Here is a 23,253-nt window from a genome sequence, read left to right on the forward strand (position 1 = left end):
CTGAACCGTTGCAAGACTTTATGCTTCAAATATATTCTGGCTATCCGGGCATTACCATAATTTTTCAAGTACAGGTAGTTATTCTATAAGGTGTGTTTCCACAACACAAAGTGGATGTAATGTGATTGATGATGTACATTTCTACCACATCATAATAGAACTGTATGTACAGAACTTTTTAGTTTACTTGCAATATTCTGCTGCATTTGTTACAAAGTGGGGAAAAGAATTAGAACTGCTGGAATGGGATGATTTTCTGTGCATATCTAACATTTTGTCATAGAGCAAATTTCATTGCAGTCCTGTGGTTGACTGCTGAACAGAACTGCAGTTGGAACAGAGACAAACTAAATTCAGACTACATCGTCTTTGCACCAGGGCAGGAACCATGAAGCTCATCGCTGGTGCATTCCACAAAGAGATACGAGTTTGTCAAAATTCCTCTATGTACTATTTTTATCACACTAGTTAAAATGTAGTAAGTGCTGGCAGCTCTTATTTTAACGCAGTTAATCAGTGCCTAAAAATAGGGTGGAAGGATACCAAACTAATTTGGAATTTAAAAAGTCACATTAGTTCCCATCAATAAAACTATAACAGATTAAAAAGAAAACCACAGTAGAATGGTGAGGTGCATGCTCTGCCTTGAGTTTCCATACTTCAAGAGAAGTTGTCAAGCAAAGATATGATAAAACATTGGGAAATTTAACTTGTAAAAATCATTCTTGGGGTATGGATGTTGATTGGAAGGCCAACATTTTATTCCTAACTGTAAATTGTAAATGATTTAATTGCAGACAAATTACCCTGGAGAAAGATGCTGTAGAAGAAATGAGAAATGACAGAAAAAAACATGCAATGAAATGAACAAACATATATGGAGTTATAACATCATCGATATTCTCTTCCCATTTGCTTCCATGATTATAGGAGGCACAGGATTATGTAGACAACAAACATCTCACCAGATTAGACAATTACAGGAGAACACATGAAGAATGGCTACTAATTTGTTCCTGCCTGTTGTCGTACAGTTGAGTCCTATTCATGTTGATGGGGATGAATATTGGAAGCTGGGCACAACGTGCAGCTCCTATCTTACTGCACATTCACCACATTTGCTGAGGTTGAACATCATCTCTTTGAATCATATAATAATGGTATTTCAAACTGATGGATCGATAATCACAGTGCAGCGATTACCATATGACCAGTCCTTGATAAATCTTTTGGATATGACCAGGTAAAATCATATGATATTAGCACACAACATTTATATTTTAAAATATATATAAAATTGATATTGATCTAAAAAAACGAGTTCACTCCATGCGACATGTTTTGCAATAAGATGTACTGGAGAATCACATAAAGGCCATTGTGTTGCTTGTGACACTCATCATTGTGATGAAGTTACCACCTGGCTAATCAAATGTTTTCTTTTAGGATCTAAATCATAAACAAATGCTTCGGAAGGACTCTCAGCATACCAGTGATGAATATGATATTCCAGTATTTCTCAGCATTGTGTTTACAGGATTTCCAGCTATCATCAAAGCAACTGAATGATTGATGGGGTTCACATTTATGTCACCATCTGAACCACCTGGGCGAGCCTTCTTGGAGTGAGCATCTGAAAGACAAATATATTGATTAACGTGCTTTGATGGTGAAGTTTAACCTATTGGTACCAGTGACGACAATCATTTCCCAAAGTTAAGTTGTAAAGAAAACATTCATGTGAAAATACAAAACAGCAGCAAATATTTTTCCTCCCATTTCTTTCTTCAGATCATTACCACAATGTCTTGTCCTGGAGCCAAGTCCAAATTTCTCTTTTGGGTGGAGTTCAGCAGAAATTATAATATATATTAAAGAGCTGTATCGGTCAGAATTTGTTTTGTAATAGTTACAGTTTATCTGCACAGTGGTGCAGATTTAAAACAATTAATAAGTAAGCATTAACAAGATTTACACTGGTGCTTAATTCTGCTGGACCTATTTTAACATTATACAGGAGGGAAGTTGAAGGTGGTCTGGATTTGATTTTGATGGTTTTCATTATCAGGCAACCTTTTATTGCCAGATTGTACCTGTGAAGGGCAAGTGCTTATCTGAAGTACTGGGGAGCAGCTATAAAATCTGATCTCAGTATGAATCTCTGCTTGTGGGAAGGGAGATAATTTGCAGGAACTAATTTTCAGGTTTTCTCACCTATGGAATCCAATTCCTGAATTTCTGCAGAGTCAACATGCTTTTCTTTGTTACTGGACAGAATGACATTTCTTGAAATACAAGATTAAAATAACCAACTCTGAACACCACTGGGAGATTGGGCTCAGAAGCATCATAGGTCAGAGACAGGGTGGTGAAAAGCAGCCACATTTCCATGTACGCATTTCCTCCTTTGAATTTCCAGTAATCCATGAATACATAAAATGTTACCATAGCTACTCATGGCATATTATACTCTCACTCTAACAGATTTTAATCAGAAGGAAGTCTTGTACCTGTGAAGTCATAGATCTGTGGCAGTGCATCCATGATGATCCCAATCAGAGGAAGGTATAAGGCAGCTATTTTAGTTTTAATCTTTGGTTTTGAATAGCGGGAGTCTAGATCATGTGAACACAGGAGATTGAGTACTGCATTGACAGCCTTCTTCTGTACTTTAGTGATCCTGCAGGAATAAGCAGATGTCATTTAGTTAATCATTTTTGTTCCATGCTGCTTCTCCATTTGTCATCAATAAAGAACAACTAGACAACTCCCTTTCTTTCTTTACTATTTTTTTGGGCATTAACTAAAAATACTAATTATGATCAGATATTACATGTATTATGACTGACACTTATTAAGAAGACTGAGCTCCAAGCACATATTAAAGCAAATTAATTGTGCTGGGTCAGGAATTCATTATATGGGGCTGCACAACGTAAGGTAGATCAGAGTTGAATAGTTGGAACAATGGGTCTTCCCACTGTAGAAAAAACTTAGCATGGGTGAGGTGCCGGAAGACTGGAGGGTGACCAGTGTTATGTCTCTATTTAAGAAAAACCTGTGAACTGTAAACCAAACCTCCATGGTAGGGATGTTGCTGGAGAGGACTTCTGAGGGATAAGATTTACATGGATTTGAAAGTCAGGGGTTGATTAGGGATGGTCAGCATGGTTTTGTGCATGTCAGATTGTGTTTCATGAATTTGATTGCGATTTTGAGGAAGTAACCAAGAAGGTTGATGACATAACCTCTATGGACTTCAGCAAAGCGTTTGATAAGGATCCCTATCATCGGCTGCTCTGGAGGATGATAGGATCTGGGGAGAGCTAGCTATCTGGATACACAGTTGGCTTCATGGTAGCAAGTAGAGTGGAGGTGGAAGGTTGTTTTCTGACTTGAGGCCTGTGACGAGTGGAATGCCTCAGGGATTGCTGCTGAGCCCATTGTTCTTTATCATCTTTATCAATGATTTTGATGAGAATGCATAAGGCATGATAAAGTAAATATGCAGATGACACTTAAATAGGTTGTAGCATTGCCCGTGAAGATGGTTATCAAAAATTACAGTGGGATATTGATCAGCTAGGCAGGTGTGCTAAAAAATGGCATCTAATTCAGATAGGCATAAGTTAGAGTTTAATTCATATAATGAGCTTAAATCGGTTATGTGTGAAATGCTGTGTTTTGGGAAGTCAAACTACGCTGGACTTTCACAGTGAATGTAGGATAGGGGAGTGCTGTACAACAGAGAGATCAAAAGTGGCATCACATGTGAATAGGGTGAAGAAGGCTTTTGGCATTTTGGCCTTCATCATTCAGGGAACTAACTATAGAAGTAGAGATGTCATGTGTAGGAAGGAACTGCAGATGCTGGTTTAGACCGAAGATAGACAAAAGAAGCTGGAGTAACTCAGTGGGTCAGCCAGCATCTCTGGAGAAAAGGCCAATTACCTTTCTCCAGAGATTCTATCTGACCTGCTGAGTTACTTCAGCTTTTTGTGTCTACCTAGAGATGTCATGTTATAGTTGTACAATACACTGGAGAGGCTGCACTTGGAGTATTGGGTTCAGTTTTGGTCACTGTGCTATAGGAAAGATTCAATTCAGCTGGAAGGAGTGCAGAGTAGATTTACAAAGATTTTGCCAGGACTCAAAGGCTTGAGCTATCGGGAGCAATTGGGCAGGGTAGGACTATTCCTTGTAGTGCAGGAGGCTGAGCGGTGATCATGTAGCGGTGTATAAAATCAAGAGCAGAACAGGGTGAATCCCAGGGTAGAGGAATCAGGAACTCATGGGCATTGTTTTAAGGTGAGAGGAAAAGGATTTCACAGGAATTGAGGGCCGATTTTCATACAAAGGATGGGAGGTATATAGAACGAGTTGCTTAGAAAAGATCAAAGGTTTAGAGAGATATGGGCCAAATGTAGGCAAATGGGAGTAGTTTAGATGGGGCATCGGTCATCACGGACAAGTAAGGCCAAATGGCCCGTTTCCAAGCTAATTTATTCTCCGAAAACCAGCAACACTTTTCCGATCACAGAATATTTTCATCTCCATAGTTGATTTTTCGTCTCTTTTCTTAGTCTCCCTTTGGTGCTCACTAATCTCCACTGCTCCAGGACCTCTGCCAAGATTAAACCGCACTAGATCACCTGAGAGACACAGAACTATCAGCGGGACTCCTTACATTCCTTTCTCCTGTTGCATCTAGCCTTGACTCCACACATGGTATTAACTGTAAGGAGACATTGGATAAACGTGGAATGTTTTCTCTGAAAGGTCGGTGGCTGAGGGGAGATTTGGTAGAAGCATACAAAATTATGAGAGGTATAGACAGGGTAGACAGTCAGAATCTTTTGCCCAGGCTGGAAATGTCAGACTAGAGGGCAAAAGGGGCAAAAAGGGTCCAAAGTTTAAAGGAGAAATGCCAGGCAATTATTTTTGTTTTACACTGGAGGGTGCCTTGATCCCACTGCCAGGGGCGGTGGTGAGGCAGATATGAGAGTGGTATTTTAAATTGGCATAGGGATTTGCAGGGAATAGAGGGATAAAGAAGATGTGCTGACAGAGGAGATAATTTTAACTTGGCATCATGTTCGGAATGAACATCTAGTGCTGTACTGTTCTATGTTCTATTACACTATCCCAACTTGGAACTCACTGCAGGACTGAAGTCAGATTTTGATTTTTCCATGATACATTCCAACCATCGCATAAAGTTATTTTGTTCCAGAGATTCCTGCCACAAAATCCAAACAGAGGTGCAAGACATACCCTTCTGTTTCAGCATCCAGGGCTGCAGCAAGCTCAGTGAACAGAAGCCCAATCAGAAAATGTTGCTGACGATAATCAGCTGAGAGCTCAAACATGTTGGCAATTTTTTGGTCTTGAACACTTGAACATGAACTAGAATTCTGTTGATTTAAAAGTAATCAAAAGTAATTAAATATTAATGTACGTATTGAGGGGAAATGCTCATCTAACATCAAAGTTTTAAAAATTTATTTGAATGGAATTATTCATCATAAGAAATCACTTAAGATCACATAAAGAAAAAAATCTGCAAACTGCACATCAACATGTATGTCGCATATTAAGGTCGCATAATGAAAGGGAAGTATTTTCAGTCAGATTTTTCCAATAATATAGTCAAAAGACGATAATATAAATTCATCAACATCAGTGGGTTAAATTTTAATTTTAGACAGTAAAATCTTTTTCCCATGATAGGGGTATTAAAAAAACAAGATTTAAGGTGACAGGATGGAGTTGTAAAGGAGATTTGAAGAGAACGTTTTTTTTTTACACAGAGTGTGGTTGATACCTGGAATGTACTACCAGAGAAAGTGGTGGAATCATTCACAATTACATTTAAGAGGCCCTTTTAGACAGATATTTAAATAGGCAAGGCATGGGAAGATACAATTCTAATGTGGGCAAATGGGATTAGTGCAGATGGGCAAAAAAGGTCAGTATAAGACCATAACCATAAGACATGGGAGCAGAATTAAGCCATTCAGTCCATCGAGTCTCCTCTGCCATTTGATCACGGTTGATCTATTTTTCCATCTCAATCCCATTCTCGCATAACCTTTGATAAGCCAAGGGGCCCATTTCTGTACTGTTCAGGTTTCTGAGGTAGAGGTACAGCGTGGAAACAGGCACTTTGGCCTGCCAACCATCAATCACCCAAACACTAGGTCTATTCTATCCCATCCTACACACTAGGGGCAATTTACAGCAGACCATTAACCTACAAACCTGCATGTCTCTGGAACGTGGCGGAAACCAGAGCACCTAGAGAAAACCCATGCAGTCACAGGGAGAACATACAAACTCTGCACAGTCAGCACCTGTAGTCAGTATTGAACCCGTTCTCTGGTGCTGTGAGGTAGCAGGTCGGCCATTATGCCACTGTGCACTTGGAGTTGAGTTTATGGTTCTGAAGGATCAGAATAGTCCCAGGGACAAGTTGGGCAGGCATCACATTAAAGATGTTTAACTTCCAATGTTGGAAAAACAAGAAGTAACACTTCGGGTAAATTAAGAGAAAATTAAGAGCCATATCTTGACCTTCAAAGCAACTACAACTAGCTGTCTGTCCATTTGCTATGTATAGTGAAACATGTTGCACAGAGGTGCATAAGAAACTTAACATGCACATGTAGTCTAAGCAAATACATAATATTTATAGCACTAACATGATTGGAGTTGCTGCATCAAACTCTTTACCTGTGAAGATATTGAGGGACACGGAGACGCAGGTGCAGATAGGTTAGTGATGAAGAAAAGGTTCAGGCTGAGGAAGTGTTCATGGCTGCAGAGAATCCTCAGGGACTCCAGGCGCATGGAGATGAGGGTGGGCATTGACTGCAGTTTGGTGGAGAGCTGCAATGGAATGGGTTAGAAAGAACACTCATGACACAATTTAATTACCATAATGTTCCAACACTACAGTTGGTTGTATTTTGTGTCTTCCCACCTGAAGCTGCTATCTCTCTTTTAGCAGTCATTCAGCCTTTCATCTGTAACCATTCATGTCCAATGCTAGACCGTGATATTATGTGATTCATCTCCAGGGACATCACAGTCAAGGTGCTCCTGCCCCTTACTGCATACACACAGTCATGCATGCATGCACACAGTCATGCATGCATGCACACATGCACGCATAGCGGCATAGATGAACCATGGCAGAGATGAACAGGTTCAACATCATTAAGAATCAAACTCTGACAACCTCCTGATCCTTATGTTTCAGGAGCAAAACAAAGCAAATTAAATGGGGAGGCTGCCTGCACTGACCCCATTGGAAGCAGAGCAATCTTCCTTCCCCTGACTGCCTCATGATTGTTATGTGCTGAGGCAGGCAAGTGGTACATAAGGTTGATAATCTGATCCATCTCCCACTACTACGCTGGTTAATTTCTCTGGCCAGCAAGAGCAGGTGCCAACAAAGGATCTTTCTTGCAGAACAAATTAACTCTATCCTGGGAGAGCAGTTTGTGGTAAGGGCGAGGTCAACAGGATGGGGAAGATACTTATTTTCACCCAGAATAAACAGCTCGTGTTGAAAATCCATCCTCGGGTGTACACCCTAAACAGGCAGCAAATTTTCATTTGGATTCACTCAAAAGAATGCAACTATGCTTTCTTAACTTGCCACATGTTAACTTCCTCAGCCCTATCCAGGTCAGCCAGGGTAGGGTCTCAGTAGAATTGGGAAGAAACTAGAGTATTCTGGTGCACTGCTCAACTGAGCGAGTTTAGGTAGGTACACCAGAAGTAGGATCCCATCAGCTCCCTTAATTGGAAGTGTTGGCCTCATGATAAACATTGTATATATATATATCTAATACATATTAGGTTTTAAGCTGAACACATGTAATCATAAGCTAAAAATATAATATGTGTAAGACCAAAATCATCAGCAGACAAGAACAAAGGTCTAAAGTTATATCATGGAATACTGATGAAACTCTTTTTTCCATTGTTTTAGCAGAATCATTCCCATTTAAAATATATTGCCAAATGCACCACTAAACTAGTCAAGAAGGAAATTTAAATACACCATTGAACTAGCAGAGAGTTCAGATCAAATATTTAGCATATTTAGATAAATATTTATCGATATTCCATGATTTCAAGATATATGGAATGTTAATGAATAATTTAATCATTTTCAACCCACTTTCCCAAACTATCCTTTGTAAAAAATGTAATATGATGCTTGAATAATTGCTGAATGAATGATATACTCGGTTTGCTCAGTGGCTCTGGAATTCTATATCAGAAATGCAACATGAAAACTTGTACTTTACCTGGCAACAATAATTTCTAATCAGATTGAACACAAAGCCACGGTCCATGAGGGAAAGTAGATCATACAGGAAGAATGCCAAGCTTACGTTGATTTTTTCAGCCTGTTCAACTTCCTATAATTAAGAAAATGCAAAATCAATGCATCACCAACAGAGAAAATTGCTCCAAGGATGTGGAAAGTTTTAGTAATTTATTGGTATGAATTATTATGGATTTAGACCTCAATTATAAGAAACTATCAAGGAGATTACTGGGGAATCCAATCGCAGATGGGGAATTTGGAAGGGCTTGGACGTCTGACTAAGTTATTAGGAAAGCCTCATTTGAATTACTTGGGATAAACTCGTGCCACTTCTTCGGGGACTCGCCCGCCGCGGGCAGAAGACTCACCCGTTAGGCCCGACTCGCCCGCTGCTGACAGAGGACCCGCGCCGAAGACCATAACCCGCTGGAAGGCCCGGCTCACCCGCCTAGAGTGGAAGGAGTCGGACGGAGGGCCGGCAAGCGGACCGGCCGCGGGAGGGAGTGAACTGACTCAACAGTGGAGTGGGCCGCAGGAGGCCCCGGAAAAGCCTGGGGCTTGTCTGGACCGGGCACCACTCTAAGAAGCTGAGTGCATGGACTGGATGCGGCCTACAGCGGTGGGGCAGCAGTGGAGGACACCATGGCTATGCTTGACCAGGCCAACCCTGCAACACCACCAGGACAACGGGCCTTCATGGTCAAGCCAGGAACCCTGCACTCACAACAACAGGGACATGAAAATGGCACCAAACTGGCGACTCTGTATACTGTCTCAGTGTACCACTGCTATACACTTGTACTGTATCTGAGATGCTTATTTAAGATGTATTTAAGTGCCTATGTATAACGATACTTGTACTGAACTGTATACAAAAATAAATTTCACTGTACTTCGGTACATGTGGCAAATAAAGTACCATTTAGGCAGGAAGACACAGGCAGGTTCTCCGGCTGACTGAAGGGTGGGAAAGCTTGGACAATCATCAGCTCTGGGATGGACAGAAGCTCCCTTATGTGGCCTGGCGAGAGCACTTCTGTTCCTCCTGGCCCACTGCTGAATTTCAGTGCTTGGTTGAGGTTGTCAGCTCAGTGCTACTGGCAGGCAGGCAACTGCTCAGTCCTTCCTCATGATGTAATCTGGTCTTAACTACTGAAGGCTATATAGGGCACCACTTGGCTTCTGGAAAAGTTTCGTCATTGGCCTGATGTAAATGTGTAAGCATTTATTTATTTTCTTTTTTTGAGATACAGCATGGGATCAGGCCCTTCGGCCCACCGAGTCCGTGCCAACCAGTGATCACCCCATACACTAGCACTATCCTGCACATTAGGAACATTTTTTTTTTACAAAAGCCAATTAACCTACAAACCTGGAGTGTGGGAGGAAACCTGAGCACGCAGAGTAAAGTACCTACCTTCTGCTGCTTCACGAGAATTGTGGCAATCTCAGACGTCACAACATTGACAATAGTGGAAACATCGTCCTTGAAGCGATCAGAGAAGCGTAGTTTTCGAGAAGAATCCTGATTGTCTATCTGGCAGATGTACTGGGCCATGCTTTTAATCTTTCAAGTGTGATAAAAATATTTATGAAATTAGATCCAAAGAGGCCACAAAGAAAGAACAAATTCACTTGCATTGATACATCACATATTAAACCTCAGGACATCACATAGCAATGAGATAATGACCAGATATAACCTTTATAACACTCCCTTTCTTCTTTTAAATAATGACACAGGATCTCTGATCTTTGCCAAGAAGGTTTTGAATTTTGAATTCTTGACTCATCTAAAAGGCAGAGTCTTCTATAGTGCAGCATTCCCTCAGTATTTACCAGCCCTGATTCTGCACAGTAAACCCTCGTTATAATGGAACATGTCTGTTATTGCCGTTGCCCGCCATAATCAAGTCAGGTATGATCATTCTCTAAGTAGTAGAAGCAAACAACTGCAGTTGCTGGTTCATACACAAAAGAACACAAAGTGCTGGAGTAACTCAGCAGGTCAGGCAGGATCTCTGGAGAACATGGATAGGTAACATTGGGGACCCTTTTACAGGTTGACTCGGTCTGCTGAGTTACTCCAGCACTTTGTGTTGTTAACCTTAAAACTGGGTGTCAATGCTGCTGGTCTGCACCAGTGAGCCCTTCTTCATCAGCTACCACATGGTCCGGTTGACGCAGCTGTGGACGCGGTTCACATTGTAGCTGCTGGCTGTCAGATCGTTCTTCAGGCCGCTCCAACGACAAAACATGCTCGGTCACCGTGAGGCTCCCTCCCCTCACAACAGCTGCCATTTCTTCCTGCCAGTCGTCCTGTCTTCTTCCGTTGCTTTGTCTACTCCCCGCTCCACTGCCACCTCCTCCTCCATTCCCCCCGGAGTCGCTGACACCTTCCAAGGTGGAGTATGTCGGTGACTCCATGGGAGTAGGAGCAGGATGCAATGGTGTAGAGGGGGAGGGGGAAAGGCCAAGTAGAGAGCGATGGGAGAAGGAGACAGCAGTAATGGGGGGAGCGGACAAAGCGATGGCCAACAGGAAGATGTGACAGCTGGTGAGAGGGGAGGAAGTCCCATGGTGACCAAGTTTGCCTGTCGGTGGCGCAGCGGCCTGAAGAGTGCGCTGTTCCCAGGGGCTACAACATGACCCGCAACAATAGCCACATCAAACAGACCACGAGGTGGGTGAAGAATCTGGGCATTGCTCGCAAAGAGAACGACATGTTTTAAAAAGGGAAGGAGTCTGGTAAACTAGACTGTGACGCAGTCCAGCAGCTTCAAGTTACACCCGTGTGAAATGTTATACAGTGATACAAGTTCGTTTCTACAGGAAAACAAACTGCACATTTGGTAATTTAAAAGTTACCTCGCAAAATCTCAAAGAAGAATGGGCATACTTGAAGACATTTTCTCTCACTGTGGCCTATCCTAGTCTGCGACTTTTAATTAGCTTGCAGAGCCATTTAACAGTCAACCCTATTCGCCAGTCTGGCATCACATAAAACCAAACTGATTAAGGATCTGCTTAGTCTGAAGAAGGGTCTCGACCCGAAACATCACCCATTCCCTCTCTCCTAGATGCTGTCTGATCTGCTGAGTTACTCCAGCATTTTGTGATACCTTCGATTTGTACCAGCATCTGCCCACACAAGGATCTGCTTAAGGACTCGCATGTTTTTTTTACAATAATCCTGTAGTTTCGTTATATTTCTTAAAACTGCAGATCGTGAAATCAATTTAAATTTCACAGATTCCATGATGGGATATGAACTTTGGTCTCACAATTGTTGGTTTAGGTCTCTCGATTACCATTACCAGTATCATACGCAACTGGGAATCCCACAAAAGACAAAAAAGATAAGTACATGTTTAGAAAGAGGATAGACCTCAGTAAAGTAGTCTATGGTACATCTCAGCAGGTTCAATTACATCTGTGTGAAAGGAGTTATAGTGATACTAAATGATTTCTGCAAATAAGCTATGTGCACTTGGTATGTTAAAGGTACCTACCAAAAGCTCGAAGAAGAACCAGGCATACTTGAAGACATTTTCTCTCACCATGCCAGTGCTCACCACCATTTGCAGTGCCAGTTCTTCATGAAATTGCTGAATAATAATTGGACAAAACACATTTTAAGAATCTTTCTTAGATTTGCCATTTCTCAATCCTTCTCGTACTTGAATGGTGCAAAAGTAAAAGAATGCTATTGAACATTATGAATAGTGTAGGATTTGTATTAGTTTATACAACAACGTGATAGATATGTGAAGAAGTTGATTTTGCGATTCATTTCCTAATCCAATTTGTCCTTAGCCTGGAAGAGTGATTGACAAATAATGTTATGTAATCTTAAAGTATTCTTACATTTCCCACAGCCCTCAGAACATTGTTCAACCTGATCTATGAAACAGAAATAAAAACAGAAAATGCTTGAAACACTCCGGTCAGGCAGCATCTGTGGAGCATTTTCCATTTTTATTTCAGATTTCCAGCATTTGATTTGATGATTGCCATTTCCTAATGCAAACAATTTAATCCAAACCAGAGTAAAGTTCTAGGTCACTTGCTGAAACCCGATTCAAGGAATCGTTACATAATTGTTTTTTTTCCAACCAAATAAACCGAAAACAAGTACAGTACAAACTGGAATAAAACTTACATTGTTCAGTAATGCCTGAGGTTCTAATTTGAAGGTCTGGCCAGAAAATCAGTACAGAATCAGTGAGCCTCACCTGACAACTAATCTAATGACAGAGCAAAACACCACATGCTGGAGGAACTCGGCGGATCAGGCAGCATCTGGGGAGGGGTCGGGAATTCAACATGAAACATCGCTGTCTGAAGAAGAGTCCCGACCCAAAACATCTTCTGTCCATTGCCTCCCCTGATATTGCATGACCCCTCTAACAGAGTTCCTCCGACATTTTGTGTTTTGCTCAAGATTCCTGCATTTGCAGTTCCTTGTATCTCTAATCTAATGATAGAGTTCTGGACCCCACAAGTTTTTTTTGTAGGAATCTTTAGAATAACTCTTTGCAGTTTAACCACTCCACATGAGAGACCAATAACCATATCTGTTAATATTTACACTAAAATAGGAACACCAAATCTAAAATAATACATGAGTCATGTATCCTCTATGAATTTGGATCAGCCATCAAATGCAAGTGACAGATACTTACCGTACAAAATAAGACGGGACATATCCAAACTAACATGTAGGAACTTTATGGATGGATAGCTGTTTTGATAATTAAGACGGTGTGATAATGTGTGGCAACTTGGCCTTAACTGGACACTTGGCCGTTTCTCTTTGGTATTCCAGAATAAATTAACTAATGCATAAGTCACATCTTAAACCATACATTTCAGTCCACAAACAACAGGTGGTAATGATTAATATTTAACACATGCCTTCAGCAGAGGGTGTACATACAGAGGAGAAAACATATCTGCTCTGGGGAAAGAGAACATTATTAAAGCAAAAAAACCCAATTTAGAATCCATAAAAAAGGAAGACTGCCACACAAACAACAATTACTGAATTACCAGTACCAGTCATTATTGAATTAGTGATTTTAATGCATGTGCACAGACAGGACTGCAGCAAACATTAGTTCCCTCCACAGAATACAAAGCTGTTAAAGTCAGGAAGCATTGTTAAAAATGCACCCTCTCATCTTCTGTTGGACTGTGAGCGTAAGGAGCAATTAAACCTTTGAGTACTGAATGGGGAGCTCAGTCACTATCCAGCCAAAGGTCACTGCATCATGAAGTGGAAAATCAATTTAAAATCAAGCCATTCCCTCAGATGATTTCAGGAAGAGGTTTGTTCAAGTACAGCAATCTTTAACAATGCTGAAACCAAGAGGACTAAACATTCTTCATTCATCCCTGAACTCTTGTCATTTCATAGAACAAGTCTTCATTTAATAACATTTGCTCGACGGGGCATCAAACCAAGTTTGTGAAAAAGGTCACTAGAAAGTGACATTGAGTAACCACCACAAGAACAACTTGAATTTAGAACTGCCGGTATCATAGATTTTCCATTCTTTCTTCATAGATCTGCAGATGATTCTGTCCTGTGCCTATCTGATTCTTTATCAAAGCTGTTGATATGTTAATTTCCACCACTCTAAGAGGCAATTAATTCTAAATCCTTGGCGCAGAGTAGATGGAATGTGGTTTATCAGCAAACACTGGTTGCAGGGAAATTAGTTGGGGGGATTGATTTGATGGATCAAATGGCCTTCATCCATGTTGTAAAGAATTTTTATTCTACACATAGAAAAGAAAATGTGCACCATAGGGAGTTTTAAAAATTAGTATAAATAAACCAAAACAATTAATTTTAGTCTGTTAAATACAAACTATTTTGAGGAAACATTCAATTAAAATCTGATAACAGGACCTACTGAAGAAGTGTTACTTATTTTAGGTATTTATTCACAAAATGCTGGAGTAACTCAGCAGGTCAGGCAGCATCTCAGGAGAGAAGGAATGGGTGACCCGAAACGTCACCCATTCCTTCTCTCCTGAGATGCTGCCTGACCTGCTGAGTTACTCCAGTATTTTGTGAATAAATACCTTTGATTTGTACCAGCATCTGCAGTTATTTTCTTACGTTACTTATTTTAGGGATGCGTGTGCACATGTTGGCAACAAAACAAACTGGATTTGCTGTAGAAACCATTGTAAAGGTTGGAATACAGAATCTGTATGCTATGGGATAGCTGCAGGGGTTTGGTGCTTTCTGAACTCCTTGGTGTTGGGTTGCAATCTGAAGCACAAGGCCACATGGAACGTCAGGCAATGCCTTCACATGGATGAAGAGCCAGCTCAATGATGGAGGTTTTTTGCTGGTTACTATTGAGTATCCTCACATGGCTGTCTCAGAACAAAGTCAAATTTCCTCCATTCTAATCTGCAAATGATTATTGTTGAAATGGGGAAATAAATTAAAAATTGTGCTCTATATACCCTAAATAAAAACTGATTACATTTTGGCCATGCACAATTTTATCCCAAAATCTTAAAGGGATTATTTGGTAGAATAAAATCCTGGAGTCAATGCAAGTATTCCATCAATAATGCTTATATTTATATTATTTTGAGCTATTATTATTTGTATGATTTTACAGTTTCTCTGGTTCATTTCTTTTTGAGAATGAAATAAGATCTGCTTAATTGTAGATCATTAAAAGTGAAACAAAATGCTAAGACTATTCATTTAACATGAATCATGATGTTACACTCACTAAGTGCTTAGAACCAAAGCCCAACAAAAGATGCAAGAGGTCTAAACAAAAGAAATATAATGTTCACAGAAGTCTGAATGTGCAGAATGTGTTGATATTGCACACAGTTTGTGAGTAAATGGAGCAGGACATTCACAAGACTTGCATTTGGTTTGAACAAGCAATGTTGTCAGGTACAACGCCCATCTCTTTGTGCTATGTGGCAGTCTACCTTTCTGTTTGAAGATCGTCCAACAGAACCAGCGTTGTTGAAGTAGCTGCTTACTTCTACATAGGAAGACATCCGAACACCACTTCGATCCATTCCCTGGAGTAAAGGTCCAGGAAGAAGCAATTGAGCAGGTAAGACGAAGGTAACAAGGTCAATACATGGTGTAGCTATTGACTTTGAATTCCAAATAATAGTTCCAGGCATGGGATTAACTTCATTGTCATAAACAACTCATTTATGTAGCACCACAAATCTGGAAAAAAATCCCTTCAAGTTCCCATATCATTGAAAAATAAAAAAGCAAACCCAGACAAAGAGGGAAATGCTTGGAAGGATGTTGTTAAAAGTTCTAATGGAAACGAGGGAGGAGGAGAGAGGCAAAGGTTAAGAAAGGGAATCGCTATGTGCAACGCTCACCAGCAAAAGGGGGAAAATGCACAAGAGCCAAGCCGTTGGGTGTCTGGGTAGGCATGAAGATATGGAGCCATGGGCAAGAAGTTTGAATTTTAGCAACTATGTAGTTGAGCCACAGAAAGTCCAAAGACAGAGCTGAGTGTCACCAGGCTCTGATACCCACTCATCTGTTAGGTTTTGTCCTGGGGCTTGGTTCATTCAGCCTTCCCAGATTGACCTGTTTATTGGAAGCACAGATTGTCGATCTTAGTCAAATTACAAACTTCCCTCATACAGGTCTGTCAATTAAGGTATTTTTGCCAGAATCTGATCTACCTAGAAAAAGCAGTCAGTGAAAAATATGGTTGTCTGTCCCCCAAATAGTTTAGAAGTATGTTCTTCATGTATTGTTCCTATAATATAATTTCATTCCTACAATGTAAGTTTTGAATTATTAAGCAGAGTTGTGGTTTAATTTAAGACATGTTCACATTCCATTGTAAATATATATATGTAACTTAATCCAACAACCAAGGTTTCAAGGTCAGTTTATTGTCACATGTACCAATTAAGGTACAGTGAAATTCAAATTACCATGATCTAAGTACAGAGACCTTATGCAATGCAAAAGATTGTAATTTATTTTTCTGCCTTGAAGCAGTAGGTTTAGAAGTGAAGTACTATTTAGGCTTGTTCTCCAGTTTCACACTGTTTCTTTTATATTGCCTGTACTGTAAATTTAACTGTTGGGTGAGGATTAGTTCAGACTGTGTCGAAATGTGTTCACAGAAAATTAGCCTCTGACACAATGTCCTGCTTCATAGCCAGAAAGGAAATATCTCAAACAAATACCATAAGGACGTTTAAAACCATAATTTGGAGGGATAAAGGAAGACAAGGGGGCAAGACACAACTGGGACAGAAAGAACAGCAGGGTAGAGGGCAGGTACTGAATCGGTGAATAAAGAGCAACGAAACATCTCAAGTCAGAGATTTCTTAAACATGCAACAAAGAATCTCCCGCTTGATGAAGTGGATAACTGGAGGTTCTGTGACATATCGCTGAGGAGAAACGATCATTTTATTAACCATGATCTCTAAGGCCCAGTCAGATAATAATCATCAGCTTATGTATATGTACCTCCTGAGATTCAGTGAATCATTTACAGCTGTTTGTTCTGTTATTTCAAATAAGGTCGATCTCACAAGGTTTTAAGTCACTTGGGGACAATCAGTACTGTTTCATATCCCAAATCAGACATGTAAATTGCGAAGGCAGGCCATTTAGCTTTCGGGCCTTCTCCACCATTCAGTACAATCATGGCTGATCATCTAGCTCGTTACCAATTTCCTGCTCTCTCACTGCGTCCATTGATGCCTTTTACATCTATCTCCTTAACTACATTCAGTGAAGTGGTTGTGAATTTCATAAGTTCATCTTCCTCTGAGTGATGACATTTCTAGTCATCTTAGTTTTAAATCGCTTGCTCTTTAACCTGAAACGGTGGACCCTCGCTTTCAACACCACAGCCAGGGAAATACAATATGCTGAACAGGCAGATCTGTGTAAGTTTTAATTAAATTACTGTTCATTCTTTGAATCACTTAATGAATACAATATGTAATTGCTCTAATCCCTCCTTATACGACAGTACCACCATCCCAGGAATAAGTCTCCAGGTGTACTTCCTCCATGCCACAGCTAAGGAGACCAAAACTACATGCAATTCTCCAAATGTGTTTCATCAACATCCTGTTTAATTGTAACAAGACATTAAATGTGAAAATACCTAACTATGACAGAAAATGTACTACTTCCTTTTTAAAAACTTTTTGCTGCATCTTACAGTTTCCTTTCAACTACTGGTGTGCAAGAAGTCCCCAAGGTGATGTTAGCATGAACGGAATGGCAGGTGGGAGAATGGAAGCTTGGATGACAAATTAAATTGAGGCTATGGTCGGGAAAAAAGAATCATGAACCAGAAGACATAGGTTTAAGGTGAGAGAGGAAAGATTTAATAGGATAATGATGGACAACTTTTTCACAGTTGGTGGGTGGGGGTACGTGGAATGAGCTGCAAGAAGAGGTAGTTGAGACAGGTGCTATAACAACATTTAAAATACATTTAGACAGGTATATGGATAGGAAAGGCTTAGAGGGATGTGGACCAAATGCAGGCAGGTGAGACTAGCGTAGATTGGGCATCTTGGTCGTCATGAGGCAAATTGAGCCGAAGGGCCTATTTCTGTGCCACACGGCTCTACAACTCAATGGCACGATTGTCCTTGCACTTATTCACATTATATTGCAACTGTCAAGGTGTTGTCTACTTGCTCAATTTACTGAAGATACCTTGGAAACATTGCATCCTCCCCAGAATTCCTCATCCCACTCAGAATATTGTAAGAGGCAAAGTTTGAAATTATGTTCCTTCAGTCAGATCATTGTGAGCTGCTGAGATGCAAGCATCAATCCTTGTAATATCCCACCAGTTGCTGCCTGCCACACAAAAAAGACACCTTCATTCACGTTTTCTGTATCCTGATTCAAATCTATTTATCAATTTATTCTGATATTATAATTGGAAAACCATATGCTTTAATATTATACACCAGCCAAATATGCAGGTGCTAATCAAAGGTTACCTAAACACCACATCCTTTTGTTTTCCCATATTGACTCTACCAATCTTTAAAAATTCCAGTAGTTTTGTTGAATGCAATTTCCAGAAATCCTTGTTGCTTTTAATCCACTGATATTCTCCAAGTGTTTAGCTATCTCTTCCTTTATAGTAGTCACTTGCATTTCCAGGGACCCCAACAGTCCTTTCAGGTTAGGGAGAGGTTCACTTGCACCTCCTCCAACCTCAACTACTGTATCTGTTGTTCAAGATGTGGACTCTCATACATCGGCGAGACCAAACGCAGACTGGGCGATCGTTTCGCGGAACACCTTCGCTCAGCCCGTGTAAACCAACCTGATCTCCCGGTTGCTGGACACTTTAATTCTCCTTCCCATTTCTACACAGACCTTTCTGTCCTCAGTCTCCTCCGTTGTCAGAGTGAAGCTAAATGCAAATTGGAGGCACAGCAGCTCATATTTCGCTTGGGCACCTTACAGCCCAGTGGTATGAATATTGATTTCTCTCACTTCAGGTAGCCCCTCTCTCTTTATCCCTCCCCCACCCAAGTCGCACTAGCTTTACATTCTCACCCTACAAATGGCTTCCTTTATCATCGTTATATTTTTGCATATCTTTAATTTTTCCTTATCTGTTCTTTATATCTCTTGTTTCCCTTATCCCTAACCAGTCTGAAGAAGGATCTCAACCCAAAACATCACCCATTCCTTCTCTCCAGAGATGCTACCTGTCCCGCTGAGTTACTCCACCTTTTTATGTTCCCTCTGCTGAAGTTCAGCTAACTTGGTCTGTAGTTCCTTATTTTCACTTTCTCTCCTGAAATAGAATTGTAAAACAGTGTGCAAATCACAAGGCGATAGAAGTGAATGGTCAGGTTGACCTAGAGTTGCACGCGAACACGATTTAATGGTCTGAAATAATAATGATCAGATTAGTTTGTCACCATTTCTCTTATAGCATTTGGCAAAGCAAAATATTTAGATAAAAGTGCATTTCTAATGTTAGCACCATACCTTGGAAGAGGTAATATTCTTTGCATCTTCCTCTGCTAAAGCCTGTGTGCCTGCAATGTCAGGATTACTGCTGCTCAGCATACGAGACTGCATGAGTCTGGATCCAACAAAGGCAGCGCTGGATCGCCCCACGGTATAGTAACGACTCTCTGGAAACACGGGAAGTGTTGCTGAGCCTAAAGAATGCAGTATGTATGAGTATAAAGGTCAAATACTGGTCAATCATAGCTGAGTGAAGAGAAAGAGCTGAAATAGGTTTAGATATTCCACACACATTTTCCTAAGGAGTTTGAAAATAATAAAAGGTTCTTCATTAGATATTATGAGGAATGTGTTATCAAATCAAGCAATCCTTTCAAAACATAATTTCAGGACCAATTGGTATACCTTACACCTGCCAGCAGAAAGAGAATTTTTGCTCACTACTTTGTTAATCCTATTTAAAACCCTTACCTGTATAAACAAAGTGATGTGGAGTGAATAGAAACTGTTGATAGAGCATTATTTATTAATTGTGTTAAAAAAACATCAAATGTGAAAATCTGCTTTAAACTATATTTTTTAGCCTTTTCTTGCAGGCACAATATAGAATGAAACGCACCAATGATAGACTTTCAATTCTTATACTGTTTTAACAGAGCAGCAAAAGAAACAGCACTGAACACATGTGAGGCAGCCTGTTTTCTTTTCTTTTCTGTATAAATTTTAATTTATATGCTGTAATTGTAATTTTTTCTGCACAATCCGCAGGCATTGCCACTTTCATTTCACTGCACATCGCGTATGTGTATGTGACAAATAAACTTGACTTGACTCCGTACTATTCATCTTCTTCCCTCCAAGTTAGCCTCGACCAGCTTTCACCCTGCAGCATGACATAGTTGCAGAATGAAATGAGTTGATAAACCTGAGCACCTCCTAGTGGTGGTTATGCTGATTCCAGCTGGAATTTATCAGCTTCAGCCTGGGAAGCTCAGAATCAACATTAACAATTCCAGTTAAGATAGTTCACATTTCTGAAGTGATGTGGGAAAAATAGCTGAAACATGTTAAGCATCAACAAAATGAAAAATAATTATCTGATAATACTGGATCCATATCTAATAAGCAAGCTGATAGTCTCATACTTCCACTGGTTTTTGAGCAAGTTGGCTACCAGATGGTGAAGTTGCCGAGGTTATTTATATGAAGCAATTTAATTCCAAAGGCTGTGATATAGGAGGATGGAGGGGATGAATGGGAAGGGTGGAGTGGGGTGAGAATTTATGAATGCAAATAGGCGAACTTAAAAATGAATACTTTCAGTGTCAGGTAAAGCAGGAGCCAATGCAGACATGTGAGGACAAGAGCAATGGCACAAAGGCCTGGGCATAGGAAAGGGTATAGATGGCAGAGTTTTAAAATAACAATGTCAGGGTAGCCAGCCAGCCAGCAGGCTGATAATACAACCAAGTCATTTCAAACCTTGGGCATCAGTGGCAGTTGGATTAGAGTGGATCTAGGCAATAGAAAAGAGGGAGAAGTAGGTGAAGGGGTTGTATCAGGATTTAAACATGGTCACAAGGTTGCACAAATTACTGGTAAGGGAACTCTGTTTGTGCAAAGGCTGGTCTTCCCAAAATACAACTGAAATCATGGTTCCATGATTCCAAATGTTGGATAAACAATAATGCTCCTTCTGACCAAAATTATTTAAAACTATATTTGAGCAGTCCAGAGGAATAGATGGCTTAGGCCACATAGAAATGAAAAGAGCAATGTGCGCATCCACTGAAAATTCAAAGTTGTTTCATGGCCCTGCTGATGCCATTGAACATGATTTTCATGGCTGATGGGGCAGCCTGGTGGGACTGGCTAGAGCCTGGGCATCTTGTTTGTGAGTCTTCTCCTGAATGGCAGATACCAGACATCAGTGGTGGTTTCGATTTTAATACATTGTAACCTGTTTACTGACTGCTCGTGTTGGAGTAATGAATCAACACTTACCACCTTTGGCCATCTCTTTCAGAGAATCCGGCAGGCGAAACACGTAGTACACATAAGACATCAGTAAGCAATTGCGTCCGTGTTGATCCTTGCTGAGGTCGGGGCTGTTGTGAAGGCTGTTCACGATCGACACGACCGACTCAAACGTGAACTGTGCAAGATTGGCTACAAATGAACAGTGAAGATTGTTTGAATGAAAAGGATAATAATATAATATAAAAGGATTGCACCAAATATGAATGCAATAATCTCCCGTTCTTACAGAACAAGGTACAAGATCAAATATGGAATATTGTGAATCGAGTCATAAACATGTACAGAACGATAACAGGCCCTTCGGCCCACCTTTACCATACCGACCAAGATGACATATTAGGCTAATCCCATTTGTGTGTATTTAATCGAACACCCTCTAAACCCTTTCCATCCATATATCAGACCAATAGTCTTTTAAAACTCATAATAGTATCCACTTCTATAGCTTCCTCAGGCAGCTCATTCCAGATTTGGACTGTGCTCTGAATTAAAAGGTTGCCCTTGAGATCCCTCTTAAATTTCTCCCCGCTCGCGTTAAGCCTATGCCTTCTGTTTTAGAATTCTATGCCATGCTAATAGAAGACATTATTTCAGGAGAGGACAGAGCCTTAGGCTCAGGCCGCGTGGATGCCGACATCGGGAGCTCCGGCAGCGGCAGCGTGTTCGCCCGCCCCGGAGCGCGGGGCTTGGGTCGCGGACATTTCACCGTCCGGCGCGGCCTAAAATAGGCCGTGGGATTTTTCTCTGCTGGGCAGGGGCTTCAATGTCGGGAGCCACGACCGCCCCGACGTGCAGAAGGACTTGGACAGGTTGGAAGAGTGGGGCAAAGAAGTGGCAAATGGAATACACCATAGCAAAGTGTATGGTCCTGCACTTTGGTAGAAGGAATTAAAGTGTACACTACTTTCTAAATGAGGAGAAGATTCAAAATTCAGTGGTTCAAACAGACCCGGGAGTGCTGGTGCAGGATTCTCAAAAGGTTAATTTACAGATTGAGTTGTTGGTAAGGGAGGCAAATGCAATGTTAGCATTCATTTCAAGGGGACTAGAATATAAAAGTAAGAATGTAATGCAGCGGCTTTATAAGGCACCGGTGAAGCCACATTTGGAATATTGTGAGCAGTTTTGGGCCCCATAATCTGTGAAAATTGTGGCATTGGAGGCATTGCTGACATTGGAGAGGGTCCAGAGGAGGTTTATATGAATGAGTCCAGTTGATTGGGTTATTGTATGAAGAGCGTTTGATGGATCTGGGCCCGTACTCACTGGAGTTTAGAAGCATGATGGGGGATCTTATTGAAATCCAGCAAATAATGAAAGGATTAGATAATGGATGTTGAAAGGATGTTTCTAGTAATGGGAGAGTCTCAAACCAAAGTGCACAGCTTCAAAATGGAAATGAGGAGGAGTTTCTTTAGCCAGAGGTGGGTGAATCTGTGGAATTCATTGCCAAAGATAGCTGAGGAGGCTAAGTAACTGGGTATTTTCAAAGCGGAGATTGATAGGTTCTTGATTAGTAAGGACATCAAAGATTGGGGAGAAGGCAGGAGAATCGGGTTGAGCGAAAAATAGATCAGCCATATTCGAATGGCAGAGTAGACTCGATGGGCCATGTTCGAATGGCAGAGTAGACTCGATGATCATCTACCACAGGCAATGATGGTTCAGTTTTATACTGCCATCATAGAGTCGGTCCTCGCCTTCCCCATCATGGTCTGGTTTGGCTCAGCCACCAAGCATCACATCCAGAGGCTGCTCAACAACAACCAAAAGTCTGTAGCCTCCTTTTGCACTGGTATTTTATTCCATTCTTCACATGTTTAAATTATAATGTTTTATTCTTAATTGTTTACTGTAGGTCGTG

General features: G+C 40.7%; 1 protein-coding gene across 2 annotated transcripts in view; it reads right to left on the reverse strand.

Annotated features, from left to right (window-relative positions):
• The window catches only part of dock8 (dedicator of cytokinesis 8), a 181,346-nt gene that overhangs the window by 33,861 nt on the left and 124,232 nt on the right, over positions 1-23,253 (reverse strand). The window contains exons 21-30 of one of the 2 annotated variants that reach the window (XM_078396081.1): positions 21,354-21,518; positions 19,368-19,543; positions 15,320-15,415; positions 11,857-11,952; positions 9,762-9,911; positions 8,322-8,435; positions 6,733-6,888; positions 5,275-5,414; positions 2,511-2,680; positions 1,491-1,633 (exon numbers count right to left, since the gene is read on the reverse strand). In XM_078396081.1, the coding sequence (XP_078252207.1) occupies positions 1,491-1,633; positions 2,511-2,680; positions 5,275-5,414; positions 6,733-6,888; positions 8,322-8,435; positions 9,762-9,911; positions 11,857-11,952; positions 15,320-15,415; positions 19,368-19,543; positions 21,354-21,518 (1,406 nt within the window). The remainder of the gene's footprint in view (positions 1-1,490; positions 1,634-2,510; positions 2,681-5,274; positions 5,415-6,732; positions 6,889-8,321; positions 8,436-9,761; positions 9,912-11,856; positions 11,953-15,319; positions 15,416-19,367; positions 19,544-21,353; positions 21,519-23,253) is intronic. The other variant, XM_078396082.1, reaches the window with a different exon arrangement.

Source organism: Rhinoraja longicauda, chromosome 3, assembly GCF_053455715.1.
Source record: "Rhinoraja longicauda isolate Sanriku21f chromosome 3, sRhiLon1.1, whole genome shotgun sequence".
Lineage (NCBI taxonomy): Eukaryota > Metazoa > Chordata > Chondrichthyes > Rajiformes > Arhynchobatidae > Rhinoraja > Rhinoraja longicauda.